Source organism: Coccinella septempunctata, chromosome 2 (genome assembly GCF_907165205.1).
Source record: "Coccinella septempunctata chromosome 2, icCocSept1.1, whole genome shotgun sequence".
In the NCBI taxonomy this organism is placed as follows: domain Eukaryota; kingdom Metazoa; phylum Arthropoda; class Insecta; order Coleoptera; family Coccinellidae; genus Coccinella; species Coccinella septempunctata.
In genome coordinates, this window is record NC_058190.1 from 9,406,428 (window position 1) to 9,434,116 (window position 27,689).

A 27,689-nucleotide genomic window follows, 5' to 3' on the forward strand; every position below is an offset into this window, starting at 1 on the left:
AACTGGTTAGGTCACAGAACATAAAATTATTCTAATAACAATTTAGTGAGATTGCTCACAACATTATTATTAACATACAGGAGCAAGATGCATTGCTCACATTTCTCTCTTTGTCAAGCTGAAAATGGAATTATTATTAATTAAAATATAATAATGACCATGGGTACTCACCGTGATCTTCACATTATAAGGAGGCAAATTCACCGAAGTCTGCCTCATTACTGTAGAACATATCACACCACCTCTCTCAATGAGTCCAAAAACATGGCCAGCTGCCTTTAAAGCTTGGCCTTTTTCCTCATTTCCTTTAGAGAAATGATCGAAATTTATTTTCAGAAAACCGAACGATGTTTGGATTTCCATTATTTCACTCGAACAACTACACAAAAATACACAAAAACCACTATCGAAACTTGAATAAATATAACCTAAACGTTACGAAAGCTCTGTTTTACTAATAGTGTTGCCCAAAGTCACCACCAGATGTCGCGTAGTGAATCGTGCGTTTATCGCTGCATCTGGACAGGCAGTGTTGCCAACTCAATTTTCATCAAATTTGAATTAACCAAACAAACGGTAACCTTGAAATATATATATCAATTGAAAAATTCACAAAACATTTTGCTCAAATGAGAAATTTATACAAGAAATAGGTACTTTTATCACGGTATTCTTGGTTGTCTCATCTGGCACAGTCACTACACTATTCATCATCATCGTTACTTAATATCTCAAATATTTCTGTAGTCTCATCTGACGAAGTCGCAGTTGATGTTGAGGGTTGAACGTTGCTCAAAAGCTCAAGTTCTTCAAGTTCAACGCTTTTTGAAGTAAAAGAATAACTCCTGTTCGTTCCAATTAGTTGTAGCATTTCTGTCGGTATTTCAAAAGATACGCAATCTTTACCTTGTTTTTTTAATTGATCTCTCAGCAGGATTAAGGCATTGATAGTTTTCAACGACATTCTATTGCGTTGTTTTGTTTTTATTATATTCATAGAGCTGAATACTCATTACCACATTCAGCATTTGAATGTGGTAATGATAGAATAGTAATTGCCAGTTGAGAAATCAAAGAAAATGGATTATCTCCAGCAGCATTTTTGTACTGCAAAACCTCACTCCAAAATCTAACAGTATTAGTGGTATTATTCCACTTAATGAAGTTGATGTTTTGCCACTCTTGCAGCATACCGTCTATAAAGTCATTATCAAATCCTAATTCTTTCGCTACTTCACCAAGAGCGTCATTTTTATTCGCTTTCAATGTTTCATCAACATTTAACATAGAAAATTTTCTAAGGATGGAGATATTATTAGGTAGTCTCTGTTGAATCTCTTTTATGAGTTTTAGAGTGAACTCAACACATCTCTTCCTCAAGTTATTTTTATTTTCTTTAGACATACTTGACTCGGACATTTTCTGCTCGAAAGAATATCCAAGATGAGGGTTTGCGTACATACATTCACTCGGAACTGGTGTTGTCAACAAATCAACAGTTGGAAATACCATATTTTTTCCGAGTGACTGCATCAGAAATACTAGAGTTTCTAATAATTTAGTTGGGTCGTTATCTTCACCTTCGAATGCTTTCATAGCTAATTGTAATTCTTTCAATGTATATTTTAGGTAAATCATGTAGAGTTGATTTGAATCGTCACAGTACATTCTGTACAGAAGGTCTGCTGTGTAGCAATTGTCCTGAACCATAGATATAGAAAAATGGAGCTTCAGTTCTTCCCACTGCTCCAGAATCCTTCGAACAGCAAGTTCGATTGAAAGCCAACGGTTTGCACATACTTTTAAAATTTTGAGGGGCTCGTTTCCGCAATTTATGGTCTCGTAAATCTTCTTATATTCATCTTGCCTTTTAGGAGAAATCGAAAACCAATTATAAGTTTCCCGTACAAGAAACTCGATATTTCTGGGCATTGTATTCACTGAGGTATGTGAAACTGCAAGTTGTAAGGCTGGAAACGCACCGGATGCAACATTTTGTTTCGAGACGTTGCGGGATGTTGCAAGATGTTGCAAGCTCCGCATTTTCTTCAGAATCAAATGGGACGGCACGCACCGCTTGCAACACGGGTTCGAAACGTTGCGAGACGTTGCGAGACGTTGCGAGATGTTGCGAGATGTTGCGAGGTGTTTCGCATCAAATTTAGTAGGTGTTCTACCGAAGGTTCGAACTGATCGAATGCAACATTTTGTTTCAAGATGTTGCAAGCTTCTCGTTCCCTTCAGAATGAAATGGGAAGAAAGTCACTGCTTGCAACGTTGCGAGACGTTTCGCAACAAAAAGGCGAAGCAGCCCTGCCGAAGAGGTTGCAACATTCACCTTGCAACATACTAGAGGATTGATCTATTGATCGAAGTTCTGTTGTCCAGATGATGAGTAGAAATAATACAAACAATACTTTAGTCAATAGTTGATTTAGGTCACTCTTTACTTTTACATTATGAGGCATACTGTATCTCATTGCGTCACCAATGCAAGAAAATTTATACCTGTACTATTCAGTGCAGTTAATGTTTTTATTTGTTTCTCATTTGTAAACGTCAGTTTCCAAAAACACAATATTAATCGAGAAAGTTTATTTTATCAAGTCACTAACTTGTTAAACTGACAGTTAACTTGCAAAATTTTTACAAGTTAGTAGTATTATTTAAATTAGAAAATTTTGTTTTATCGTCATTATGTTGAAAATAATGGTACAATTGTTATTTCCAGTAACACTGTTGACTCAGAAACTGCTGAACTCGAGGACTGCAGAACATTTGTTCTCCTTACTACCAAATAATTTGCTAGACATTTCGATTTTTTTGTTGACCGAATCATCGATATAACTCATCGCAATTTCGGTGCTTTCTGTTCCAGGAGGCCGAAGATTTACATATTTTCTGTATAACATGCAGAAAATGTTATACAGAATACAGATGATGCAGCACTGCAGCCATCATCGGTTATGGTGAATCTTCTTGTCGTTAAATTTTTCGTTTGCCGCAATGTCACAATAACGTATTTTCCCATATCTTCTACTTCATTCATGTTTAAGGAGAGAATTTCGTCACATCGACAACATCCAAAAATCCCAAATATTGTTACAATTTTCGCCAGCAACCACTGGTCATCAGGAGCATGTGAAAGAAATTGTTCAGCCTCTTCTTTACTTAAAACCTTGGCATTTTTGGCGTATAACGCTCATTTTTTCGTTTCAGAAACGCTATTACCTTTTGAAATCTGCAAATGACAACTAAACGTCATATTTTTCAATTAATTTTTTAAGGAAAACAAACCTGCGAACAGGGTCATTTTCTTTCATTCGCAAGCAGCTTTTCAGCATAGACCATTTTGCTTCATTTTCGCTTTCGCCAAAACAAATGTAAAGAAAAATAAACAGACATGTTCATAGCAACGCTTCCATAGCTTACGACATTTGCGACAAATTATTGAGATTTTTTTGGAATGTATCTAACCTTTACAAATGAGAAACAAATAAAATATAAAACAATACACGCAAGGTAACGGGTTCTTCTGGCTCAAGGAGGTAAAACTCTCTTACCTTGCTAGTAATGTTATATACTATAGGACATTTCTCAATAGTCTTCATGACCTCCAAACTCTCGAAATAATAATAATAATGAATAATAATTATAATATGAATAATAATAATAATTCGTATCTTGCTTGCGAATTTTTTCTTTGATTAAACTCAAAAGATGGTCGAAAGTTTCGATGTTCATTCGGCAATAGTTATAAAATTTCTCTGGATCATTCCTGAGCTCTCCAATGAATCCCAGTATGTTTCTTTTTTTGTTTAAAGGATGTATCCAAATCTACTTTTCAGGTTCCAGTAATTGAAGAAATTGCCATATAAGGATATTCGGGTCCATTTTCTATACGTATACAAATTAATTCACCTCGAAAAAACGAAAGTCGAAATACGTGTGATCCTGTCAAACTTCAGAAATACACTAGGCCTAAGGCTGGAAACGCACCGGATGCAACGTTTTGTTGCGAGACGTTGCGGGATGTTGCAAGATGTTGCAAGCTCCGCATTTTCTTCAGAATCAAATGGGACGGCACGCACCGCTTGCAACACGGGTTCGAAACGTTGCAAGACGTTGCGAGATGTTGCGAGGTGTTTCGCATCTAATTTAGTAGGTGCTCCACCGAAGGTTCGAAATGATCAAATGCAACATTTTGTTTCAAGATGTTGCAAGCTTCTCGTTCCCTTCAGAATGAAATGGGAAGAAAGTCACTGCTTGCAACGTTGCGAGACTTTTCGCAACAAAAAGGCGAAGCAGCCCTGCCGAAGAGGTTGCAACATTCACCTTGCAACATACTAGAGGATTGATCTATTGATCGAAGTTCTGTTGTCCAGATGATGAGTAGAAATAATACAAACTATACTTTAGTCAATAGTTGATTTACGTCACTTTTTGCTTTTACATTATGAGGCATACTGTATCTCATTGCGCCACCAATGCAAGAAAATTTATACCTGTACTATTCAGTGCAGTTAATGTTTTTATTTGTTCCTCATTTGTAAACGTCAGTTTCCAAAAACACAATATTAATCAAGAAAGTTTATTTTATCAAATCACTAACTTGTAAAACTGACAGTTAATTTGCAAAATTTTTACAAGTTAGTAGTATTATTTACATTGGAAATTTTGTTTTACCGTCATATATGTTGAAAATCATGGTACAATTGTTATTTCCAGTAACACAGATTTTTGATGATGAAAGAGTTGATACTGATGATGATGAACCATCTGTTGACTCAGAAACTGCTGAACTCGAGGTCTGCAGAACATTTGTACTCTCCTTACTACCAAATAATTTGCTAGACATTTCGATTATTTTGTTGACCGATGTAATAATGCACCCCGTATCTTGATCAGTGGAAGAGCGGCTTTCCACTGGTCATGGGGTGATTATTTTTATTATCTGTCTGTATAATCCTGGTGACGGGCGCCATGAATTTTGACTGATTGTTAACCAAAAAAGGCAATTCGTTATAGCATTTCTCAGCTCGTCTCACTATTACTGTGCGAGGGACGCACCGCATAATATACAGGACTTCACCTAACACTCTTCCTACGTATCCCCCATGTTCTTTCACTAGTTGACTCAACGGGTTCGGTACCAAAGGGGCCATGAGTAATCGGTTTCTCAGTATCTCTCGTTGCAAAAGACACCGCCTGTAGACTGTGTCCGTGTATAGTTGGTCCAATTTTCTAGTGTACGCCTGTTCCACGTATAAAAATTTGCTATTTACGTATGCCATCAAGTCAGCGTTGTGAGGTAGGATGTTCATTTTGGGTCGGATTCGATCTCTTCGGGCCTCTTGCCAAACCAAAATTCTAGGATGTTCTGTTTGCCAAATCTCTATCTGACATGTTACCACCTTTTTGATTAATGTTACAGCAAATACTTTAGTACTATCTTCTATGACCAAAATCTGTTCGCTGGTGACCCGATTGGAAACTAGATCAGCTTGACCGTGGTAGAGCAAGCTCAGCGCCTCTTCACAAGTAGCCAATGGTTCGTTTTCCCAGGTTACTTCACCTAAGGTAGTGTCAAAACAGTATCCCTTCAAATATGGGCACGTAACGCCCCCCAAAAGACTTATCTCGTTCTTATCTATTTTCACCCTAGCTTCATAGTCAGAGACCCTTATCTTCACTGACGCAGTTATAACGACGTCCTGCCATGTTTGCCCATTTTCTTGATATGTGGTTCCTTTACAAGTCCCGTCGGTCTTCACCATGCCCCCTATTGTGATAGACGCCGATGTAGTCCCATTCATGTTTATTTCCCCTATCTCTTGGTGATACAGCTTCAGCGTTCGATACCGATGTACGGCCCGACATTCTTCCGCACCTAGTCTATATATATAGTTCGATACACCCCCAGCCACGATCGAACTATGGCTATGCATTCCGCAATGCGTAATTACCCGCGTTATTTCGACACAGCAAGTCCACACGTGACGTAATTTTACCTCGTCCTTCTGTAACACTTGTACCTTGACCTGTTCATTTTTATATGCCGACTCCACCGTCGGACACTTCGCCACGTCCCGAATCGACACCACCGTTATTTCCGTGTTTTTGTCCGTACAGTCATACGCTATCAACGCCCGAGCCACTTGACTTTTCACGCACACTACCCGAAAAAAGGCTATTCCATAAGCTAGGATCAGCTTCATCGTCGCTCAGTTGATTACCCCTGGATCGTGGTTCCTGTATAAAATTACATTAGTTTCCATACTATATCACATTCTCATTTCAACAAATCAGTGAACATAAAATAATTAGAAGAACATGCCACCCTAACTTACACCCTGTGTTCGTCCGTCGTATCGACGACCACCAGGCTTTTCTTTCCAAGCAAAAAAAAATTGTTACATTTTTTTTTTCTCACTCACCCTTGACATTACCCTACAATAATTCCGGGCCTATCGACATTAAACTTCATTTTTCCCGTCTCAACCCTAAATCGGTATTCCCCCCGTTACTACTTACCGTTATATCTCTACAATTTATCATGTTGACCTTATATATGTCATGCAACTAACTACTTATCATTTCTTTACACTACCCTGCTCTGCCCAAAATACATCTTCCTCCCCTCTTTCTTTCGGACTCATACTACCATACTAATCACGTTTTCTAACTAATTCTCTCTCTCTCCGGGAGTTCCTCACTTCCTAGCATATAGCAACTACTCCCCCTAACGTCTACATCATTATCTTCTGCCCCCTCTTACCATCCACAATTTGAGGTCTCTCTACTACCAATTCGCACTTGCCCCGAGTAACCGGAACAAAAAAAAACTAACAAATAACAACCCAGAAGGCAGAAAATGGAGAGACACCAGAAAACATGCAAAGTTACGTACGATGGAACAAGGATTCCGTCGTTCGATCAGACAGTACGAGCAAAAGATAATGATGAACGTCGTTCTATACCTCAAAGTCATGCGAAAGGACAACTGCTACGATTTGCTTCTCGCCAGCAGCGAGAAGGGTAACAGGACAACAAGACCCATAGGATAGACGACGTCGATAATGAGATTCCCCCAAAAGTAAGCCAAATACATGGGACCCCTCAATATTGAGGAACCCCCCCTTTTGGAGAGGTAGCGAAAGAAAAAGGAGAGAAACCGTAAAAAAAAATTGAGATGCCAAGCCATAGACCCCTAAAAAACGGACTCTATGGCTTACGACTCGGACCGTGGGGGCGTCACACCCCAGTGGTATCTAAACCACTCCGTGCGGGCGTATGCAAAACATTAAAACTTTCATCTTAATCATAAGACAACCGGTTGGGAGGGCGTCTGATCCTAGTAGATCTCCGTAAAACCGGCGCTGGTTCCTCATGTTCAACCTCTTCATCCGTCCCCCCTATTTCCTCCTCAAAAATCATTTCTTCCTCGTCCGAATCCGGCCCCACCACCCTATTCCAACATGGAAGCATTAGGGGGCGAGCCCTTTCTGTTTCCTCTACCTCCTCTACGAGTTCCGTCTCGTCGGAGTCGCTATAAATTTCTCCCTGTCTCTTTAATGTCCGTTCTCTTATCCCCTCCGATATCCTATTAATATAGGGTTTTAACCTATTTACATGAACAGTTTGTTCATCTCTTCCCTTACATTTCCGTACTTTACAAGTAACGGGGCCTATTTTTTCGGTTATTCTATATGGACCGATCCAACTCTTTACCAATTTTTGTGATAACCCCCTTTTTGAACTCTTATCCCTTACATATACCGTGTCTCCTACTTCGAACTGCGGATCCGACGTCCGTTCGTTGAACTTGTTCACTCTTGTCGTCTTAGCTTCTTCCGTGTTTTCAAATACCTCCGTATAAACCCTTTGTTTTGGCGAATTACAATGGACTGTATAGTTTTTAATAAATAATGTGGAAATTGCTGAGAATTCAACTCACCAAAAACCAAATCCTTGCTAGCGTATGTTACCCTTCGTGAATCACTGGATAAAGGTTGGGTTGTAGGATAGAAAGGAGCGAAGGGCTTCACCAAGCACCCTTTCCTCTATTTCGTTTCTTGTCTTCCACACAAAAAAACAGGAGACACTAGCAGCACTAACTACTATTGCGAGCAAATCTATAGTGAATAGCGGGTGAAACTAAAGTTTTGATATAGCGGGTGTTTCTATTCTAATATTCGCGGTAATTTCTATGAATTTAGCAGAATTTCAAGAGCGGGTGAAAAACTATAATAATCTAAACTATAATAATAAAACAGCGATATCCTCAACTCAGAACAATCGAGACAATACTGAATTCACACGCGATCTTTTGGATACGATATCGACAGATGTTCCCCTTATGTTTTCACGCAAAGAAAATCAAGAAAATAATAAATGCGTAAACATCCTCCCTCACCATTGGGGAATGGTACTCATTCTCCAATTATTAATGATTACCTAACGTATTAAAACTAAGATAAAATTACAAAAAAAATGAAAAGCGGTGCGTTCATTGTGTCGGCAAAGGACACAATTTGGTAACTGGCCTTTGATATGTTCCATGTTTCGTTCTGACAGAGGCGGCTCTAACAATACCGTCTTTTCCTGGAAAAACCTCAACTATGATACCTAAAGGCCATTGAAGGACAGGAGTATTTTCATTCATGAGAACAACTATTGTTCCGAGTGTGAGGGGACTTGAATTTTTTGTCCACTTCGTGCGTACCTGAAGTTGGCTCAAATACTCGTTCTTCCAACGCCTCCAGTACGACTGAACTATTTGATCCAATAGTTGCTTTCTATTTAATCTATTCAAAGAGATATCTGAGACGTCAATTGATGGTAAGCACTGTAGCGTATTTAAAGTAAAATGAGCGGGCGTGAGCATTTCAGGATCAGATGGATCACTACTAATATACCCACATAAAGGGCGACTATTCAAAAGTGCTTCTATTTGGGCCAAAACAGTAGCGAATTCCTCATAACAAAGAATTTGATGTCCTATTGCCTTAAAAAAATGGGTTTTCATCGATTTGACATTAATCTCCCATAAACCACCCATATGAGGCGCTAATGGAACATTAAACTTCCAACTAATCTGATTCTCAATAAGAATGTTTTTGAGAGAATTTGTGTAATCGCTTGAGGCGATGAATTTCTTCAAGGAATCTAAGTGGCGTTTTGCTCCTACAAAATTCGTTCCTCTATCGGAATAAAGGGTCTGAATTGGGCCTCTTCTACTCAAAAATCTTTTGAGGCAATCTAAAAATGTGTCAGTAGATAAATCTGACGCAAGTTCTAAATGTAAAGCTTTGGTAGCCAAACAGACAAATAAACAAACATAAGCCTTTTGCGTTTTTACTCCTCTATGTCGAGTCAATGTAATTGAAAAAGGACCTGCATAATTAACCCCGGTATCTATAAATGGTTTTTGCGGAATATTTACTCGGTAAGGAGGTAAATTTCCCATCAATGGATAGGAAGCTTTAGGTTTGAATCTGAAACATATATTGCAAGCTCTGACTCTCTGACGAATCATAGTACGAGCGGAAATGATCCAATATTTTGTCCTTATCAAAGAATGCAGTAAATGTGAACCAGTATGGAAATTTTTCCTATGATAATTATCTATCAAAATTTTCACGAAATGTTCGTTTTTTGGAAGAAGATAAGGATGTCTATGATTGTAACCTATTTCTGCATTTGAGATTCGGCCTCCTACACGAATAATTTTATCTTTATCCAGGAATGGAGACAAATTCCTAAAATTTGAGGGAATTATTCCTCCTTTTTTCAAACACAACAAAAGATCCGCAAACCGTATTTTCTGTAGTATTTTGATGAAATATTTTTCTGCTTCATCTAGATCAGAAATATCGATCTCTTTCCGATAGGGTAACAATTTGGTGAATCGTAATACGAAAACCATAGTGTTACATAACCTTCGGAATGATGAAAATTTGTAAATAAGAGAATAGAAAATATTCTCTGAAGTTTCAACTATAGAAACGAAAGTGAGTTTCTGTTTTTCAGGCAGATCATTAGGCAACTCTAAATTTTTAATACCTACTAAAGGCCACTTTTCAATGTCTTCCTTTAACCATTTCGGACCTGAGAGCCAAACCTCCTTATTTTCTATGAATTCGCGGGGATACATTCCTCTTGAAATAATATCAGCCACATTTTCACGGCCCTGAACGAAAAACCAATTTCCTCTAGAAATGTTGGTTTGGATTAATGATACGCGATTAGCCACAAATGTTTGCCATCTATGAGGTGAACTCGAAATCCAAGCTAATGCGATCTGCGAATCACTGCAGGCATATATTCTTTCAACTTTACCTCTGGCGCGATATACGGATTCTACATACTTCATTAATTTGGACAACAACAAAGCAGCGCAAAGTTCCAGTCTTGGAATTGATATTACTTTTAAAGGAGCTACTTTTGATTTAGAATAAATTAAATTTACATAAACTTGTTGACCAACAACTATGCGTGAGTAAATGGCAGCACCGTATGAACCACTGCATGCGTCTGCGAAACCAATCAATGAAATGCAAATGTTATTGTTTGCTCCTAACCATCTAGGAATAGAAATATTTTTTAAAAGCGGAATTTCTGTTTCAAATTTTCTCCATCTATCTATTAAATTACTTGGAAGATTGGAATCCCAATCCACTTTCAAAGCCCACAATTGCCGAATAAATAACTTGGCATATAAAATAACCGGACCCAAAATGCCCAGTGGATCGAAAATTCTACTTATTTTTGAAAGAATTACACGTTTGCTGAGTATCTTTTCTTCAACCAAAAAGTTTTTTATACTAAAAGACAATGAATCCGCCTCCGAATCCCACCGAATACCCAATACTTTCACCATTTCACTCTCATCGTTGAACTGAAAAATCGAAGAACGTTGTTCTATAGGAATATTCGATAATAATTCCTCCGAATTAGTATGCCACTTTGTAATTTGGAAACCTCCTGACCTAAACATATCAGTAAGTTCAGAAAACAAGAGTTTTGCATCATCTATATTATCCACACTAGTGGCTAAATCATCCACATACAAATCTCTGGAAGCTATCTTTGAAGCGAGTGGAAATTTTTGTGATTCATCGGAAGCTAACTGTTGAACTACTCGCAAAGCTAAAAACGGCGAGGCCTTCACGCCGAAGGCAACTGTAGTCAATTCATAGATGTCAACTGATTCTTCGGGTGAAAAAGCGCCACAATATCCTTTGAAATCGGTGATGGTCCTCAAATAATTTCACCTGTCTATACATTTGACATAAATCAGCAATGATAGCTATTTCGAAAATTCGAAAATTCAAAAAGAGTTGCACTATATCTATTTTCAGTCTAGGGCCTGCAAACAAGCAATCGTTCAACGAAAGGGAGTTTGGATTTGTTTTCAGGCTAGCATCGAATACGACTCTGACCGGAGTCGTAGTGGAATTTTTAAAAATAGCGTGATGCGGAATGAAATAGTGCGGTGCGAGAGTAGAAACATCAAAAGTTTCATCTAAAGTTGAAAACTTTTTCATATGACCCTGATTCAAGTAATCTCGAAAAACTTCACTATATTTCTCCTACAAGTCTAATGACGAGGACAGTCTCTTTTCTAAAGTTAAAAACCTTTTCAAAGCAGAAGTGAACGAATCTCCTAGATTGGAGGGATCTATTTTGAAAGGGAGAGCTACTTTATACCTTCCTGAAGGTTCCCTAGAGTAAGTTGCTTTGAATAAATCTTCGCAAGCTAAATCATCAGAGCTAAAATGTTCCTTTTCTGGAACTTCTTCGAGTTTTATGAAATGTTTCAATAATTTTTCTAAAGCGAAATTATCAACAACTATGTGAAACGAATTGGAATAAAGCGGCAAGTTGGTTTTGTTGCATGAAGAAAATTTTCCACTAATAACATAACCGAAGGAAGTGTTAAGAGCGAATAAGCTATCTGAGCGGTCAATTATTTTATCCCCCTTCAGAATTCCAACGAAAATTGCTGCACCTAAAATACCATCAATTTTCTCAGAATGGCTAAATCTACTATCCGCTAGAGGCAAATTGTCAATGAAACTTAAATCCTCCAATGGTATATCGTATGATGGTAGTTTTGAGGTAAGATTATCTATAACTAATGCATCTAATGTTATTTGGAATCTTTCATTGAAGCGTGAGAATATTGTTAGGTCTTGAGCAATGCCCCTTATAGGTGTAGTAATATTTCCTATCCCAGTTACCTTAATATCTCTTTTTGAGAACGGAATTTTCAAATGCTTGCAACATTCAGTTGAGAGAAAATTATCCTGACTACCACTATCTAAAAGAACTCGGATTTTTTCTAACCTATCATCTACTTTAATCATTACCTCAGCTGTAGGTAATAAAGTGATTCTGTCATAATTATGCGAAATATCCATTTTCCGATTAATACTATCAGCTACCACTAAACTTACACCACTTTGAGAAACATTACCTTCTGCAGTAACGATAGGTTTTGCTTCTTTTGGAGTTTCTTTCTTGAAATGTAAAAGAGAATGATGTTTATTCTTGCAAACACTACAAGAATTTAAAGATTTACATTGACTTATTTTATGTTTGCTACTCAAACAATTTAAACATAAGATTTTTTCTCTTGTCAATTTATATCTTTCGTTTGGCGAAAGCTTCAAAAATCGATGACATTTGGTTATCAAATGGCTATTTTCTCCGCAGATAGGACAAGGATACTGTACTATTTTATCTGAAACAGAACTAGCGCTGGCATAAGAATATGAGCCTTTAGGTTTCGGCCCAGGCGATTTTGACTGGGTGGAACTACTGGCATGAGTAGAGGTTCTACTCAAAACTTTCGATTGTTTTTGAACGAACTTTATAAGGCTATCATAAGATGGAATTTCATTCGATGCCAAAGACATCTCAAAAAGCCTTTGTGTATTAGGATCTAATTTTGATAACGCTATAGAAACAAGCAAAAAATCAGCAAGATTCTTCAACGAAAGCTGCTTAAGAGCACTAACGGCTACATCAAATTTTTCTAAAAATGAATTCAAATTATTTGCGGATTCTATATTCAATTGTTTGAAATCAACTATAGATTTGAAATATGTAGCAGCTAGAAGGCGTTCATCTTGAAAAGTGTCTACTAATACTTTCCAAATTGTTTCATAATTTTCTGCTACTGGTGAGATGCCAGAGCACAAAGTTTGAGCTCGTCCGCGTAATTTCCCAAGCAAATAATGAATTTTGCATGTGTCATCTAAATCAGAATTTTCATGAACACAGCTTTTGAAATTTTGATAAAAAATTGGCCACATTTTAGGATCACCAGAAAATTCCACCAAATCAATTTTCGGCAATCTTGGTTGTGCTTTCATTGCGGATAAAGAACTTACATTAGTTTCATTCGTAGATATTCTTTTAGAAGCCTCTATAATGTGACAATATAAATCGTCTGCTGCTTCAATTACTTGATAGGAAGGAACATACTCTGGTAAACATTCACCGGTGTGAATACAGCGGCCAAAGATAGCAGACCAAATCTCCGGAAACACCCGAACGCCCGGACCAGTGGCGTCCGGACCGATTCAGTTTTATCATACGAATTCGATGTATAACGGGAGGAATAGTGGGAATATCAGTGGAATCAAGATTTTCTATATTTGATCAATTAATTCTTCAAGGAATGAAGTCATCTGGGAAATTAACCTTTAGAATCGGACTAGTTTTTATTCACGGCACGTAAATTTATCAATGTCGGCATGGAGAAAATGGATAATGCTAAGATACCAGGAATATACTGTATCCACCAAATTTGAATAAAAAGTATTTCTAGGCAATATCATTAATTAGCGAAAAAAAGTTGACTTCCGATGGGCTTCAGGGGTTGAATTTTCAACCCTTAACAGTAATGGTCGTATTTCGACGGGAAGGCGTGATCCTTGCATAATCAAATTTGCAGTAAATATTCTTCAGGTCAATATCATTAATTAGCGAAAAAAAAATTTGACTTCCGATGGGATTCAGGGGTTGAATTTTCAACCCTTAACAGTAATGGTCGTATTTCGACGGGAAGGCGTGATCCTTGCATAATCAAATTTTCAGTAAATATTCTTCCTAGCAATATCATTAATAAGCAAAAAAAAAATTTGACTTCCGATGGGATTCAGGGGTTGAACTTTCAACCCTTATAGGTAATGGTCGTATTTCGAAGTGAAGGCGTGATCCTTGCATAACCAAATTTGCAGTAAATATTCTTCCTAGCAATATCATTAATAAGCAAAAAAAAAATTTGACTTCCGATGGGATTCAGGGGTTGAACTTTCAACCCTTATAGGTAATGGTCGTATTTCGAAGTGAAGGCGTGATCCTTGCATAACCAAATTTGCAGTAAATATTCTTCAGGTCAATATCATTAATTAGCGAAAAAAAAATTTGACTTCCGATGGGATTCAGTGGTTGAATTTTCAACCCTTAACAGTAATGGTCGTATTTCGACGGGAAGGCGTGATCCTTGCATAATCAAATTTTCAGTAAATATTCTTCAGGTCAATATCATTAATTAGCGAAAAAAAAATTTGACTTCCGATGGGATTCAGGGGTTGAATTTTCAACCCTTATAGGTAATGGTCGTATTTCGAAGTGAAGGCGTGATCCTTGCATAACCAAATTTGCAGTAAATATTCTTCAGGTCAATATCATTAATTAGCGAAAAAAAAATTTGACTTCCGATGGGATTCAGGGGTTGAATTTTCAACCCTTAACAGTAATGGTCGTATTTCGAAGTGAAGGCGTGATCCTTGCATAACCAAATTTGCAGTAAATATTCTTCAGGTTAATATCATTAATTAGCGAAAAAAAAATTTTACTTCCGATGGGATTCAGGGGTTGAATTTTCAACCCTTAACAGTAATGGTCGTATTTGGAAGTGAAGGCGTGATCCTTGCATAACCAAATTTGCAGTAAATATTCTTCCTAGCAATATCATTAATAAGCAAAAAAAAAATTTGACTTCCGATGGGATTCAGGGGTTGAATTTTCAACCCTTAACAGTAATGGTCGTATTTCGAAGTGAAGGCGTGATCCTTGCATAACCAAATTTGCAGTAAATATTCTTCAGGTTAATATCATTAATTAGCGAAAAAAAAATTTTACTTCCGATGGGATTCAGGGGTTGAATTTTCAACCCTTAACAGTAATGGTCGTATTTGGAAGTGAAGGCGTGATCCTTGCATAACCAAATTTGCAGTAAATATTCTTCCTAGCAATATCATTAATAAGCAAAAAAAAAATTTGACTTCCGATGGGATTCAGGGGTTGAATTTTCAACCCTTAACAGTAATGGTCGTATTTCGAAGTGAAGGCGTGATCCTTGCATAACCAAATTTTCAGTAAATATTCTTCAGGTCAATATCATTAATTAGCGAAAAAAAAATTTGACTTCCGATGGGATTCAGGGGTTGAATTTTCAACCCTTAACAGTAATGGTCGTATTTCGACGGGAAGGCGTGATCCTTGCATAATCAAATTTGCAGTAAATATTCTTCAGGTCAATATCATTAATTAGCGAAAAAAAAATTTGACTTCCGATGGGATTCAGGGGTTGATTTTTCAACCCTTAACAGTAATGGTCGTATTTCGAAGTGAAGGCGTGATCCTTGCATAACCAAATTTGCAGTAAATATTCTTCCTAGCAATATCATTAATAAGCAAAAAAAAATTTGACTTCCGATGGGTTGAAAATTCAACCCCTGAATCCCATCGGAAGTCAAATTTTTTTTTCGCTAATTAATGATATTGAACTGCAGAATATTTACTGCAAATTTGATTATGCAAGGATCACGCCTTCCCGTCGAAATACGACCATTACTGTTAAGGGTTGAAAATTCAACCCCTGAATCCCATCGGAAGTGAAATTTTTTTTTCGCTTATTAATGATATTGCTAGGAGGAATATTTACTGCAAATTTGGTTATGCAAGGATCACGCCTTCACTTCGAAATACGACCATTACCTATAAGGGTTGAAAGTTCAACCCCTGAATCCCATCGGAAGTCAAATTTTTTTTTTGCTTATTAATGATATTGCTAGGAAGAATATTTACTGCAAATTTGGTTATGCAAGGATCACGCCTTCACTTCGAAATACGACCATTACTGTTAAGGGTTGAAAATTCAACCCCTGAATCCCATCGGAAGTCAAATTTTTTTTTCGCTAATTAATGATATTAACCTGAAGAATATTTACTGCAAATTTGATTATGCAAGGATCACGCCTTCCCGTCGAAATACGACCATTACTGTTAAGGGTTGAAAATTCAACCCCTGAATCCCATCGGAAGTGAAATTTTTTTTTCGCTTATTAATGATATTGCTAGGAGGAATATTTACTGCAAATTTGGTTATGCAAGGATCACGCCTTCACTTCGAAATACGACCATTACCTATAAGGGTTGAAAGTTCAACCCCTGAATCCCATCGGAAGTCAAATTTTTTTTTTGCTTATTAATGATATTGCTAGGAAGAATATTTACTCCAAATTTGGTTATGCAAGGATCACGCCTTCACTTCGAAATACGACCATTACTGTTAAGGGTTGAAAATTCAACCCCTGAATCCCATCGGAAGTCAAATTTTTTTTTTGCTTATTAATGATATTGCTAGGAAGAATATTTACTGCAAATTTGGTTATGCAAGGATCACGCCTTCCCGTCGAAATACGACCATTACTGTTAAGGGTTGAAAATTCAACCCCTGAATCCCATCGGAAGTCAAATTTTTTTTTCGCTAATTAATGATATTGACCTGAAGAATATTTACTGCAAATTTGATTATGCAAGGATCACGCCTTCACTTCGAAATACGACCATTACCTATAAGGGTTGAAAGTTCAACCCCTGAATCCCATGGGAAGTCAAATTTTTTTTTTGCTTATTAATGATATTGCTAGGAAGAATATTTACTGCAAATTTGGTTATGCAAGGATCACGCCTTCACTTCGAAATACGACCATTACTGTTAAGGGTTGAAAATTCAACCCCTGAATCCCATCGGAAGTCAAATTTTTTTTTCGCTAATTAATGATATTGACCTGAAGAATATTTACTGCAAATTTGGTTATGCAAGGATCACGCCTTCACTTCGAAATACGACCATTACCTATAAGGGTTGAAAGTTCAACCCCTGAATCCCATCGGAAGTCAAATTTTTTTTTTGCTTATTAATGATATTGCTAGGAAGAATATTTACTGCAAATTTGGTTATGCAAGGATCACGCCTTCACTTCGAAATACGACCATTACTGTTAAGGGTTGAAAATTCAACCCCTGAAGCCCATCGGAAGTCAACTTTTTTTTCGCTAATTAATGATATTGCCTAGAAATACTTTTTATTCAAATTTGGTGGATACAGTATATTCCTGGTATCCATTATCCATTTTCTTCATGCCGACATTGATAAATTTACGTGCCGTGAATAAAAACTAGTCCGATTCTAAAGGTGAATTTCCCAGATGACTTCATTCCTTGAAGAATTAATTGATCAAATATAGAAAATCTTGATTCCACTGATATTCCCACTATTCCTCCCGTTATACATCGAATTCGTATGATAAAACTGAATCGATCCGGACGCCACTGGTCCGGGCGTTCGGGTGTTTCCGGAGATTTGGTCTGCTATCTTTGGCCGCTGTATTCACACCGGTTAAACATTCTACACTCAGTAAATTGATCTCATCAACTACTTCCAACAATTGAGTCTTCGATTTCTCCAAATTATTCAAGCCAACCTTGAAATATTCCAGAATTTTTGGATTATCCAGACTTTTTGTATAATCGTACAGTTTCTGGAAACGTTGGAACAACATTTTTTTTCTTGATTCTAAGACTTTTAGTTTATTGTTTTTAGTCTCCATCTGAGGTTCTGATTTCGACATACTTAATTTAAATTCGATCAAATGGAAAATGAAATCAGGTTCAATAATATTAACAGCATATGTGAACACAAAAACCAGATTTTGAATGCGTTGAATGTTAGAACATCTGTCAACTCGAACCCACAAGAAATGAAGAGTTGAAATTCCAATCGTGAAATATAGAATAAATTCAATAAAATCAACGAAATTCAAATGAATGAAATTGAATTCCAGCAACTTACACACTATCCGGCCCGAAGGACCAATAATGTTTTGGCGAATTACAATGGACTGTATAGTTTTTAATAAATAATGTGGAAATTGCTGAGAATTCAACTCACCAAAAACCAAATCCTTGCTAGCGTATGTTACCCTTCGTGAATCACTGGATAAAGGTTGGGTTGTAGGATAGAAAGGAGCGAAGGGCTTCACCAAGCACCCTTTCCTCTATTTCGTTTCTTGTCTTCCACACAAAAAAACAGGAGACACTAGCAGCACTAACTACTATTGCGAGCAAATCTATAGTGAATAGCGGGTGAAACTAAAGTTTTGATATAGCGGGTGTTTCTATTCTAATATTCGCGGTAATTTCTATGAATTTAGCAGAATTTCAAGAGCGGGTGAAAAACTATAATAATCTAAACTATAATAATAAAACAGCGATATCCTCAACTCAGAACAATCGAGACAATACTGAATTCACACGCGATCTTGTGGATACGATATCGACAGATGTTCGCCTTATGTTTTCACGCAAAGAAAATCAAGAAAATAATAAATGCGGAAACACCCTTCTTAACCTTTCCTTTAATTCCGAAGCGTAATTTTCGTCATAATCGTACCTGACCCTGCCCGATTTTATAAAACTATCGATCGGCAGTACTTGTTCTCTCCCATGAAGGAGGAAGAATGGACTATAACCCGTGGTGGAATGAACATTTCCCCGATATGCCATTGAAACGAATGGTATCCAACTATCCCAATCCCTTTAATCCCTACTTATATAATGTGATAACATATCCTTTAATACCCTATGCATCCTCTCAATTTGTCCATTCGAAGTAGGTGCGTAACTCGAAGTTTGAATTTTTCGTATCCTTGAAATGCCGCATACTTCCTTAAATAAACTTGACATAAAATTTGTCCCCCTATCAGTTAATAATTTCTGCGGGGTGCCATGTCGAACGATGACATTTTCCACAAAAGCTCGAGCTATTGTATCCGCCTTCAGATCCGGTACTGGTATTGCCTCTACATACTTCGTAAAGTAATCCTGGAAGGTAAGAATATAACGGTTCCTATTAAAAGATGGTACTAATGGCCCTACAATATCCATCGATGTCAATTCCCAGGGTTCGATCGTTGAAGTGAACCGTTGCAGTGGTGCTTTCTTCTGGTGAGGCGACGTCTTCCTTCTATTACAAGCATCGCAGCTGGTACAATACTTGATAACGTCCGTCCGCATTTTTGGCCAGTAAAACCTTCGTTTTAGACTGGCCGGACTGGCGAGAGTCTTCTGTTGGCCAGGGGGTCCCACCGCTGTCACCAGTGTAATAATGCACCCCGTATTTTGATCAGTGGAAGAGCGGCTTTCCACTGGTCATGGGGTGATTATTTTTATATGTTAAATACACAAATCGAATGCCCTCGAAAGGGGAAAAAATGTGGATCCGGCCCGTCGCACGAAGGACAGGTCTTGAAGTTGATATATATTTTTTTTTTCTGGAGAGAAGTTTAAATGAAACTCATGAAAAACTTTAACAAATAAATCTATTGGCAAAATAAAATTAGAACTTCTCCACAAATACGTACTCGGTCGAAGACGACCAACAAAAAAAATCTTCAATTTTTTAAACCTATGCAAATGAGCGCAAAACAATAAAACATATTTTATTGTTACCAAAAATCTTGGGTTAAAATTCAACTTCCCAATTTAGCTCGCAATATTAATCAATACTTAATCAATGAATTTTTTAGAGGGGCTTTCAAGACTCTGGACGAATAAAAGAATTGGAACTTTCTCTTTTTTCTGCGACTGCTATTTGTATGATGCTGCCGATGAAAACTTTTCGACACCAGACTTTACCCGCACCAATCGGCGAATTCTCTACACTTAACCGAACTTCCCGCACTTTTCCGTCGCAAACGTTTTTCGCTTTGAGTTTCCCTATCCAAAATCTCAACACAATTCGATATGTGGTTTTACTACAAATCAAAAATCAACGATCACTCCTCGAATACTACTTTACTGATTACCGATAAACTGACTTCAGTTCCAAATTATTTCCGTTCTCTACCTAATTCCAGAATTCCTGATGTTCCGTTTCTACTTGAACAAAATCAACAAAAACAAAGGACTGGACTTTTCTTTATACGCAACTTTTCTAAATTTATGAGCCGACCTAGTCTCCGATTCTATTCCGTGATCTACCTCTAGTTTTTCTCTTACTTCGTGCCAACCTAATTATTCTATACTTCTCTATACTCTTTCCATACTGACTGACTCTACAAAAGACTTATAACTTCTCTACTATTCCGTACCGACTCGAAGGGGTATATCTTTCGATATTTTACAGATCACGTCCCCGGACCGACTGAGACTGACTAACTTTTTCCGAGGTACTTTTTCCTCAGTCTTTCTCTCCCACCCTATGGGTGGTACCAAAACGTCCCAAAATCGAATTCATTGGACGATCATTCTTGCTGAGTTGAAAAATCAGCGTTCCCAGGCTCGGCGGTTACAAGAAAATTTCGGCATTCTGAGAACTGTTTTCCTCTCGGGGTCTCCAAACTGATAAATCTTTCTTAATCTACATAACTAACCATTTTCACTTGTTCCGAAGTCCCTATCACCGGATGTTGGAATCAATTACATAGGCCGCCGATCGCCGGTTGCTCTCTGAAAACGTAGGGTATCAAATATCTGCCGATTTTCTGACTGAGCAACACTAACTCTTTCAACTCTTATTGAACTGGTTATTATTTAAATTCCCACGACTTAATACCGTCTGATCTCAAGCGCCTCAAAGTATCGTATTTCCAACTAAAAATCGCCTCTGCCGCACGGCTGCAACAATGTATGAAGGTTCCAGTGATACCTCGTTTAAATTATTCCAAATTAATTAGAATTTCTTATTCCGATTTATTACAATACACCCCCCTTTTAAAAAGTTTTGGCATTGGATGCCACAACTTTTCCTAATTATCATATATCCGTCCAAAGTCCATCATCTTACACTACCCTAAGACTAACATTCACAAGATTATGTTGCATAAAAGAATTCATCTCGCAATTCATAGTTCCTTCCCTATTACTTAACCTACTACTGTTCTAAACGACTGAGGTGGTATGTTCTTCGCACAAAATATAAGCAAAATTCAGAACTCTTCCGGTACCTCTTAGCTGTGTTAACAAAATTAAAAGAGCTGAGGTACCCTCAAAAAAATGAAACAAACAAAAACAAAAATGCTGCGCTACAATTATTTAATCAAGCAGTCTTTTCATCCCTTCTAGCACTTTTCCAAAATACCCCACTATCTCCAGCATGGAGTCCTTTCACTTTACGGAATTGCTATTTCACTTTCGCGCACACTTTCCGCTTAGTCCCCTGGTTGCTACGCTTCCTGCCATCCTCTCGTATCGTTGTTCCCTAAGCCTAACCCTTCGCTTCTGGAATAACCTTTATATTACAGTTACAACCACATCTTATTATTGTTCCGCCTAATCACAGTTCAAGTACAACTACGAAGTCAACTTTTTTCTTCCGAACACCCTGGGTTTTTTCGCGAAACGCTTTATAGTCGGGTAGGGGCTTAATCCCATCCATTGGTCGTCTATTTTGTGAAGGGGGGGCATAAGGCCATTGCAATCCACTTCTTCAGCATATGTCTGTATAATTCTGGTGACGGGCGCCATGAATTTTGACTGATTGTTGACCAAAATAGGCAATTCGTTATAGCATTTCTCAGCTCGTCTCACTATTACTGTGCGAGGGACGCACCGCATAATATACAGTACTTCACCTAACACTCTTCCTACGTATCCTCCATGTTCTTTCACTAGTTGACTCAACGTGTTCGGTACCGAAGGGGCCATGAGTAATCGTTTTCTCAGTATCTCTCGTTGCAAAAGACACCGCCTGTAGACTGTGTCCGTGTATAGTTGGTCCAATTTTCTAGTGTACGCCTGTTCCACGTATAAAAATTTGCTATTTACGTATGCCATCAAGTCAGCGTTGTGAGGTAGGATGTTCATTTTGGGTCGGATTCGATCTCTTCGGGCCTCTTGCCAAACCAAAATTCTAGGATGTTCTGTTTGCCAAATCTCTATCTGACTTGTTACCACCTTTTTGATTAATGTTACAGCAAATACTTTTGTACTATCTTCTATGACCAGAATCTGTTCGCTGGTGACCCGATTGGAAACTAGATCAGCTTGACCGTGGTAGAGCAAGCTCAGCGCCTCTTCACAAGTAGCCAATGGTTCGTTTTCCCAGGTTACTTCACCTAAGGTAGTGTCAAAACAGTATCCCTTCAAATATGGGCACGTAACGCCCCCCAAAAGACTTATCTCGTTCTTATCTATTTTCACCCTAGCTTCATAATCAGAGACCCTTATCTTCACTGATGCAGTTATAACGACGTCCTGCCATGTTTGCCCATTTTCTTGGTATGTGGTCCCTTTACAAGTCCCGTCGGTCTTCACCATGCCCTATTCCTATTGAATACACGTTGAGGGTGCACTAAAATAACAACGTTTCATGTTAGTGGATTCAGTAACCAGCTTGATCATAAACGTTGATTATATGTGAAATCAACCTATGGTGGAATTTAGGTTTCGAAATAACGTTACAAAATTCAACGAGTAACCTTGAATCAACGCCCCCCACCACATATAAACGTATAATACACGTGTGTGTGTGTTTATTGGGTTCCTTACCCTCCCCCTCTCTCTTCGGGAGTTCCTCACTTCCTAGCATATAGCAACTACTCCCCTAACGTCTGCATCCGCCATCTTCTCCCCCCCCCCCCCTACCCTCCACAATTTGAGGTCTCTCTACTATCAATTCACTTGCCCCGAGTAACCGGAACGTACAAAAATAACCTAACAAATAACAACACAGAAGGCAGAAAATGGAGAGACACCAGAAGAACAAGCAAAGTTGCGTAAGATGGAACAAGGATTTCATCGTTAACGATGAAGCTTTCGGAAATGTCCAAATTACCATAAAACAATCAGGAGTGCTCGCGTGGGGAGACTGGACCTACATTCAGGTCTTCAATATTATCATCAGGAAATGCCTGCACCCTATGCGCCTCGAACCCACACAGAAGAACCACCACGATGCCACTGCCATCGAGGATATACCGAATCATCCCATCCGAATCCGGCCCGGTTTCTTCACATCGATCAGACAGCACGAGCAGAAGACAATGATGAACGTCGATCTGTGCTTCAAAGTCATGCGAAAAGACAACTGCTACGATTTACTTCTCGCCTGCAGCGAGAGGGGGCAGCAGGAATGTGGTGCTCACGCATTACAACAACAAGACCCATAGGATAGACGACGTCGATGATGAGAACACTCCACTCATCCAGTTCACGAAGACAGATGGAACGAGGATTTCCTACAAGCAATATTATTTCGAGTGGTACAAAATTCAGACCCCAAGCGAGGTAAGTGAGATGGGACAAGGATATCCTACAAGCAGTATTATTTCGCGAGGTACAAAATTCATAGCAACAGATTCCCCAAAAGTAAGCCAAAGACCGGAATAGCATAAATGGGACCCCCCGATATTGAGGAACCCCCCCTGGAGAGGTAGTGAAAGAAAAGGAGAAAAAAAAAATGGCAGAGATGCTAAGCCATAGACCCCCCCAAAAAAAAAACGGACTCTATGGCTTACGACTCGGACCGTGGGGGCGTCACACTCTAGTGGTATCTAAACCACTCCGTGCGGGAATACGCAAAACATTAAAACTTTCATCTTAATCATAAGACAACCGGTTGGGAGGGCGTCTGATCCTAGTGGATCTCCGTAAAACCGACGCTGGTTCCTCATGTTCAACTTCTTCATCCGTCCCCCCTATTTCCTCCTCCTCAGGAAACTTGTTTTCACAGCAGATTTTTTTTTGGAAAAAAACTTGATAGCTACAGCCATAGTTTTCGTTGTGCTTATGTCTGTGCTTTCATCTATAATTATCGAAAACTTATTATTTTCCTCTCTAAGCTCTTCCAATAGAGCATCCTTAAAGCCTTTTCCGAGAACATAGCTGCTATAGCAGCAGACTTTGATCTTTTGCATGAAAAGTTTTCAGCGACCTCAGGATTTTGAAACACACTATTTATCACTTCACTTATATGGTCCATGGCTCGGAATGGAATATTATGCTCCAAAAGTACGGCCACAATTTTCATTTCAGCCTTTTTGACTTCATCATCTAGAGATGTCTTCTTAAAAAACTTGTCAATCTAGAAATCGAACATGTTCGAAAAAATTTAAAAAGATGTTATTCCACTTACCGAGGACGAGCCTGTTAATCCAATTATATGACGTTGATGTTTCGCTGAATTAGAATGTTCGCATAGAATATCGCACTTACATGCCTTACAATGAGCCATTTCGGTTCTTGACTCTTTAGATTTGCAAAGCCAAGAAGAAAACATGGGATTTTGTTCCCAATCAGTTCGGTAAGACTGATTATAAACTCTCTTCATAATCAACAAATAAACTAATAATAACACAAAACAAAAAACTTCAAAATATTCACTTCGGAAGAATTTGCGACCAGTTTGTCAAGGACAACGGAAAACTGAGCAAAAGCAATTTATCTATCAACAAAACTCGTCCGGGGAAATACCGAATACGGGATTAAAGAAGCCATCTATCTATTCTTCTATACGATTTCGGCTATTTTCTCACATAGTTCATGCCTTTGTTGGTAGGTGGAGCCACTTCTTAACTCAGACAGCAGCGTTTTACCGCTTCTACATTTGAAAGTAGAATTCTACCAACCTAACCCTAATTCTACCTACCAAGTTCGAAAAACTACTAAAATCTACTGCTCAATTTCTATCTACTAATGATATCGAAATTATAACGAAAATGTACTAAAAAAGTAGATTTCTACACTGGTAATATCGGAACGCGGAAGCCCGGCTCCTCTAGTCAAGACCAGCTATAATGGAAAATTTCAAATCAGCGTGACCACCTTTCAAAAAGCGAATCTACTTCAACAATGACAGAAATCTACTAAAATCTACTATATCATCTTTGCGCATGCTCAAAGCTCTTCGCGTATTTGTGATACTGAACAATAGGTGGCACTGGTTTTGTTATTTGTGTTTGTAGGATACTATAATAATTCTTTGAGATCGTCAGTCTTCAAAAACATTGTTTAATGAATTCAATAACTTTCCATTCAAATTTAACGATATTTAAACCTGAGAAAAATCTGACACAAAAAGAAAAAATATAAAATATATATTTAAGCCATAAAACAACGTGGATTACATAAAATTCATAAAAGAGTACCTACATACAACTATTCATTTGTCTCAGTAAGATTAATATTTTCATAAAGAGAAGCTTTATTCATAAGTTTTAACATTTCTGAGTCAGGAGTAAATTCGCAACATTCACCAGCTTCTTTTAATCCTTCTTTGGCATGTAAAATGGAAGCAACATTTTTGTTCACAAATCTGTTTCGATCTTTAGTTTTTATTCTATTTATTTCGGAAAATATTCGTTCACATTTCACATTTGACAATGGCAAACATAGCATTTGCTTAGCAAATTTTGAAATGTGCAAATATTTTTCGATGTTGGCAGCATTTTTCAATTTGCCGACCATGGTCCAAAACTTTTCTGCATTTACAGAATCGTTGGATACCCTTGTACTACTACTGCTGCATAAAAAGTTACCTACTTCTACATCTAACTTAATTTCTCTGTATTCATTATCTATCATTTGTATTTCGTCTTCTTCCACTAAATTGGGAAATTTTGAAAGAAGACGACCAAGCGATTGAAAATCATGGTAAATAGCCACTTGAGGATCTAAAAAAGCTAATTGTTTGAATATAATATTGGAGGGCAATCGCGCCTGTAATTGGACCGATCATTCTATAAGGAAAGATTGACACCTGGTTAAAAAATCGTTAATTGCTTCTACAGAAATTTTCCCTGTGCAATTGTTCAAATGAGTTGAAACTTTGTGTCCTAAATATAAAGATTGCAGTGGTAAATATTGCGAAGTACATTTAGGATCAATATCTTCAATTGGGGTGTTTCTAACGTAATTAGATGTCATGTAACAGCTCAAAATTGATGACAACATTTCTGATATATCTCTATATACTCTGTGTACTACAGGATAGTCTCCCTGGAAAATTACATTGAATTTGTTTGCAATAGGCAAAATGAAATCTAAAAAATTTAAATATAGCTTCACTGTCTCATCATTGAAAGCATTAAATAAAAACTCGCAAGAAGCATGCTGCCTTTTATCTTCCAAATATTGCCCATTAAAAAATAATTGAAGAGGTGACCACTGTTCTAAAATTCTACTTACACAAGCATGTAATGATAGCCAACGAATATCATAAAGCCTAAGTATTTTATGCTGTTCAGAATTAGTGAAACTTTGAAATTCTTGAAACTCTCTCTGTCGTTTGCTACTTTGTGAAAAATAGCCATATACTTCTTTTACTAATTGCTCAACACCTCTAGGTAAAACTCTACAAGCGTAGCTGACAGAGAGAGCCACAGAATGGCATACACATTTTACCAAAATACAATTTGGATTTTGTTCTTTGATTTTTGCAACTACTCCTGATTTTTCACCAAAAATAACGTTAGTGGTGTCGGCTGCAAATCCAATCATATTCTTAAAGTGAAGATCTCTCTCTTCAAGTGCAACCTTCATAGCACCAAATAAATGTTCGGCTGTTTCACCCTGAAGATCAACCGAACACAAGAATCTAGTTTTCACCATTTGATCTTTCTCCGAAAAATATTTTATTGCTATTCCAAGAACTTTGGTGGTACTAATATCTGTGCTTTCATCAATTATGATTGAATATGTACAAAAACTCCCTTTTATATCTTCTTGTAAAATTTTTTCAAATCTACTACCAATAACATTATATGCTATTGCAGCAGATTTTGTTCTCCTACAGGAAAAACTCTTGGCTATCTCCGAATCGTGAAAAGATTTACTAAGAACTTGGCTCAAATGGTCCATAACTCGGAATGGACTGTTGTGTTCAACAAGGGTGGCTACAATGTTGATTTCGGCTTTTTTCACTTCTTCGGAGATTGAATTGCTCTTGAAATATTTGTTGATCTATAAATTAATAGTGTGAACCCCTCAACTCAATTGAAATCAATAACTGATAACATACCTGGGAACATCCGGAAATTCCTTCCATAGATTTTTTATGTTTCGCAGAAGAGAAGTGTTCCTTCAAAGAGGCAATGCGGGGTAAAAGTTTACAATTACACGCCTTGCAGTGAGCGCTTTCATTGTCTTCTTTAGATTTACACAACCACGATGAAAATAGTTTATTTTGCTCCCACTCTGCTCTATAGCTTTGTTGAGCATATTTTCTTTTCATTTTGAAAAATTTTCAAATACACTATATTATTTCTGAAGCTGATCTAACACAAATCACAAACACAAATACCTAACGAACCACGAATCTTAATCTGGACTGGAAACTGGAATACTCATATACTCATATAAAGGAAACAAACTTGCTGAAACTGCGT

General features: G+C 37.7%; 3 protein-coding genes across 3 annotated transcripts; all 3 read right to left on the reverse strand.

Annotated features, from left to right (window-relative positions):
* Positions 1-7,317: 7,317 nt before the first annotated feature.
* On the reverse strand, positions 7,318-19,380 carry LOC123306929. Its single transcript, XM_044889131.1, has 4 exons — positions 19,243-19,380; positions 18,946-19,188; positions 12,482-12,524; positions 7,318-7,907 (listed from the first exon to the last, which is right to left on the reverse strand). The coding sequence occupies exons 1-4, from the start codon at positions 19,378-19,380 to the stop codon at positions 7,318-7,320; spliced, it is 1,014 nt and encodes a 337-aa protein (XP_044745066.1).
* Positions 19,381-19,822: 442 nt separating this feature from the next.
* On the reverse strand, positions 19,823-22,829 carry LOC123306695. The gene has a single exon (XM_044888814.1). The coding sequence runs from the start codon at positions 22,621-22,623 to the stop codon at positions 21,658-21,660; it is 966 nt and encodes a 321-aa protein (XP_044744749.1). The 5' UTR covers positions 22,624-22,829; the 3' UTR covers positions 19,823-21,657.
* A 3,208-nt stretch (positions 22,830-26,037) lies between these two features.
* On the reverse strand, positions 26,038-27,192 carry LOC123306930. The gene has a single exon (XM_044889132.1). The coding sequence runs from the start codon at positions 27,160-27,162 to the stop codon at positions 26,038-26,040; it is 1,125 nt and encodes a 374-aa protein (XP_044745067.1). The 5' UTR covers positions 27,163-27,192.
* Positions 27,193-27,689: the final 497 nt, after the last annotated feature.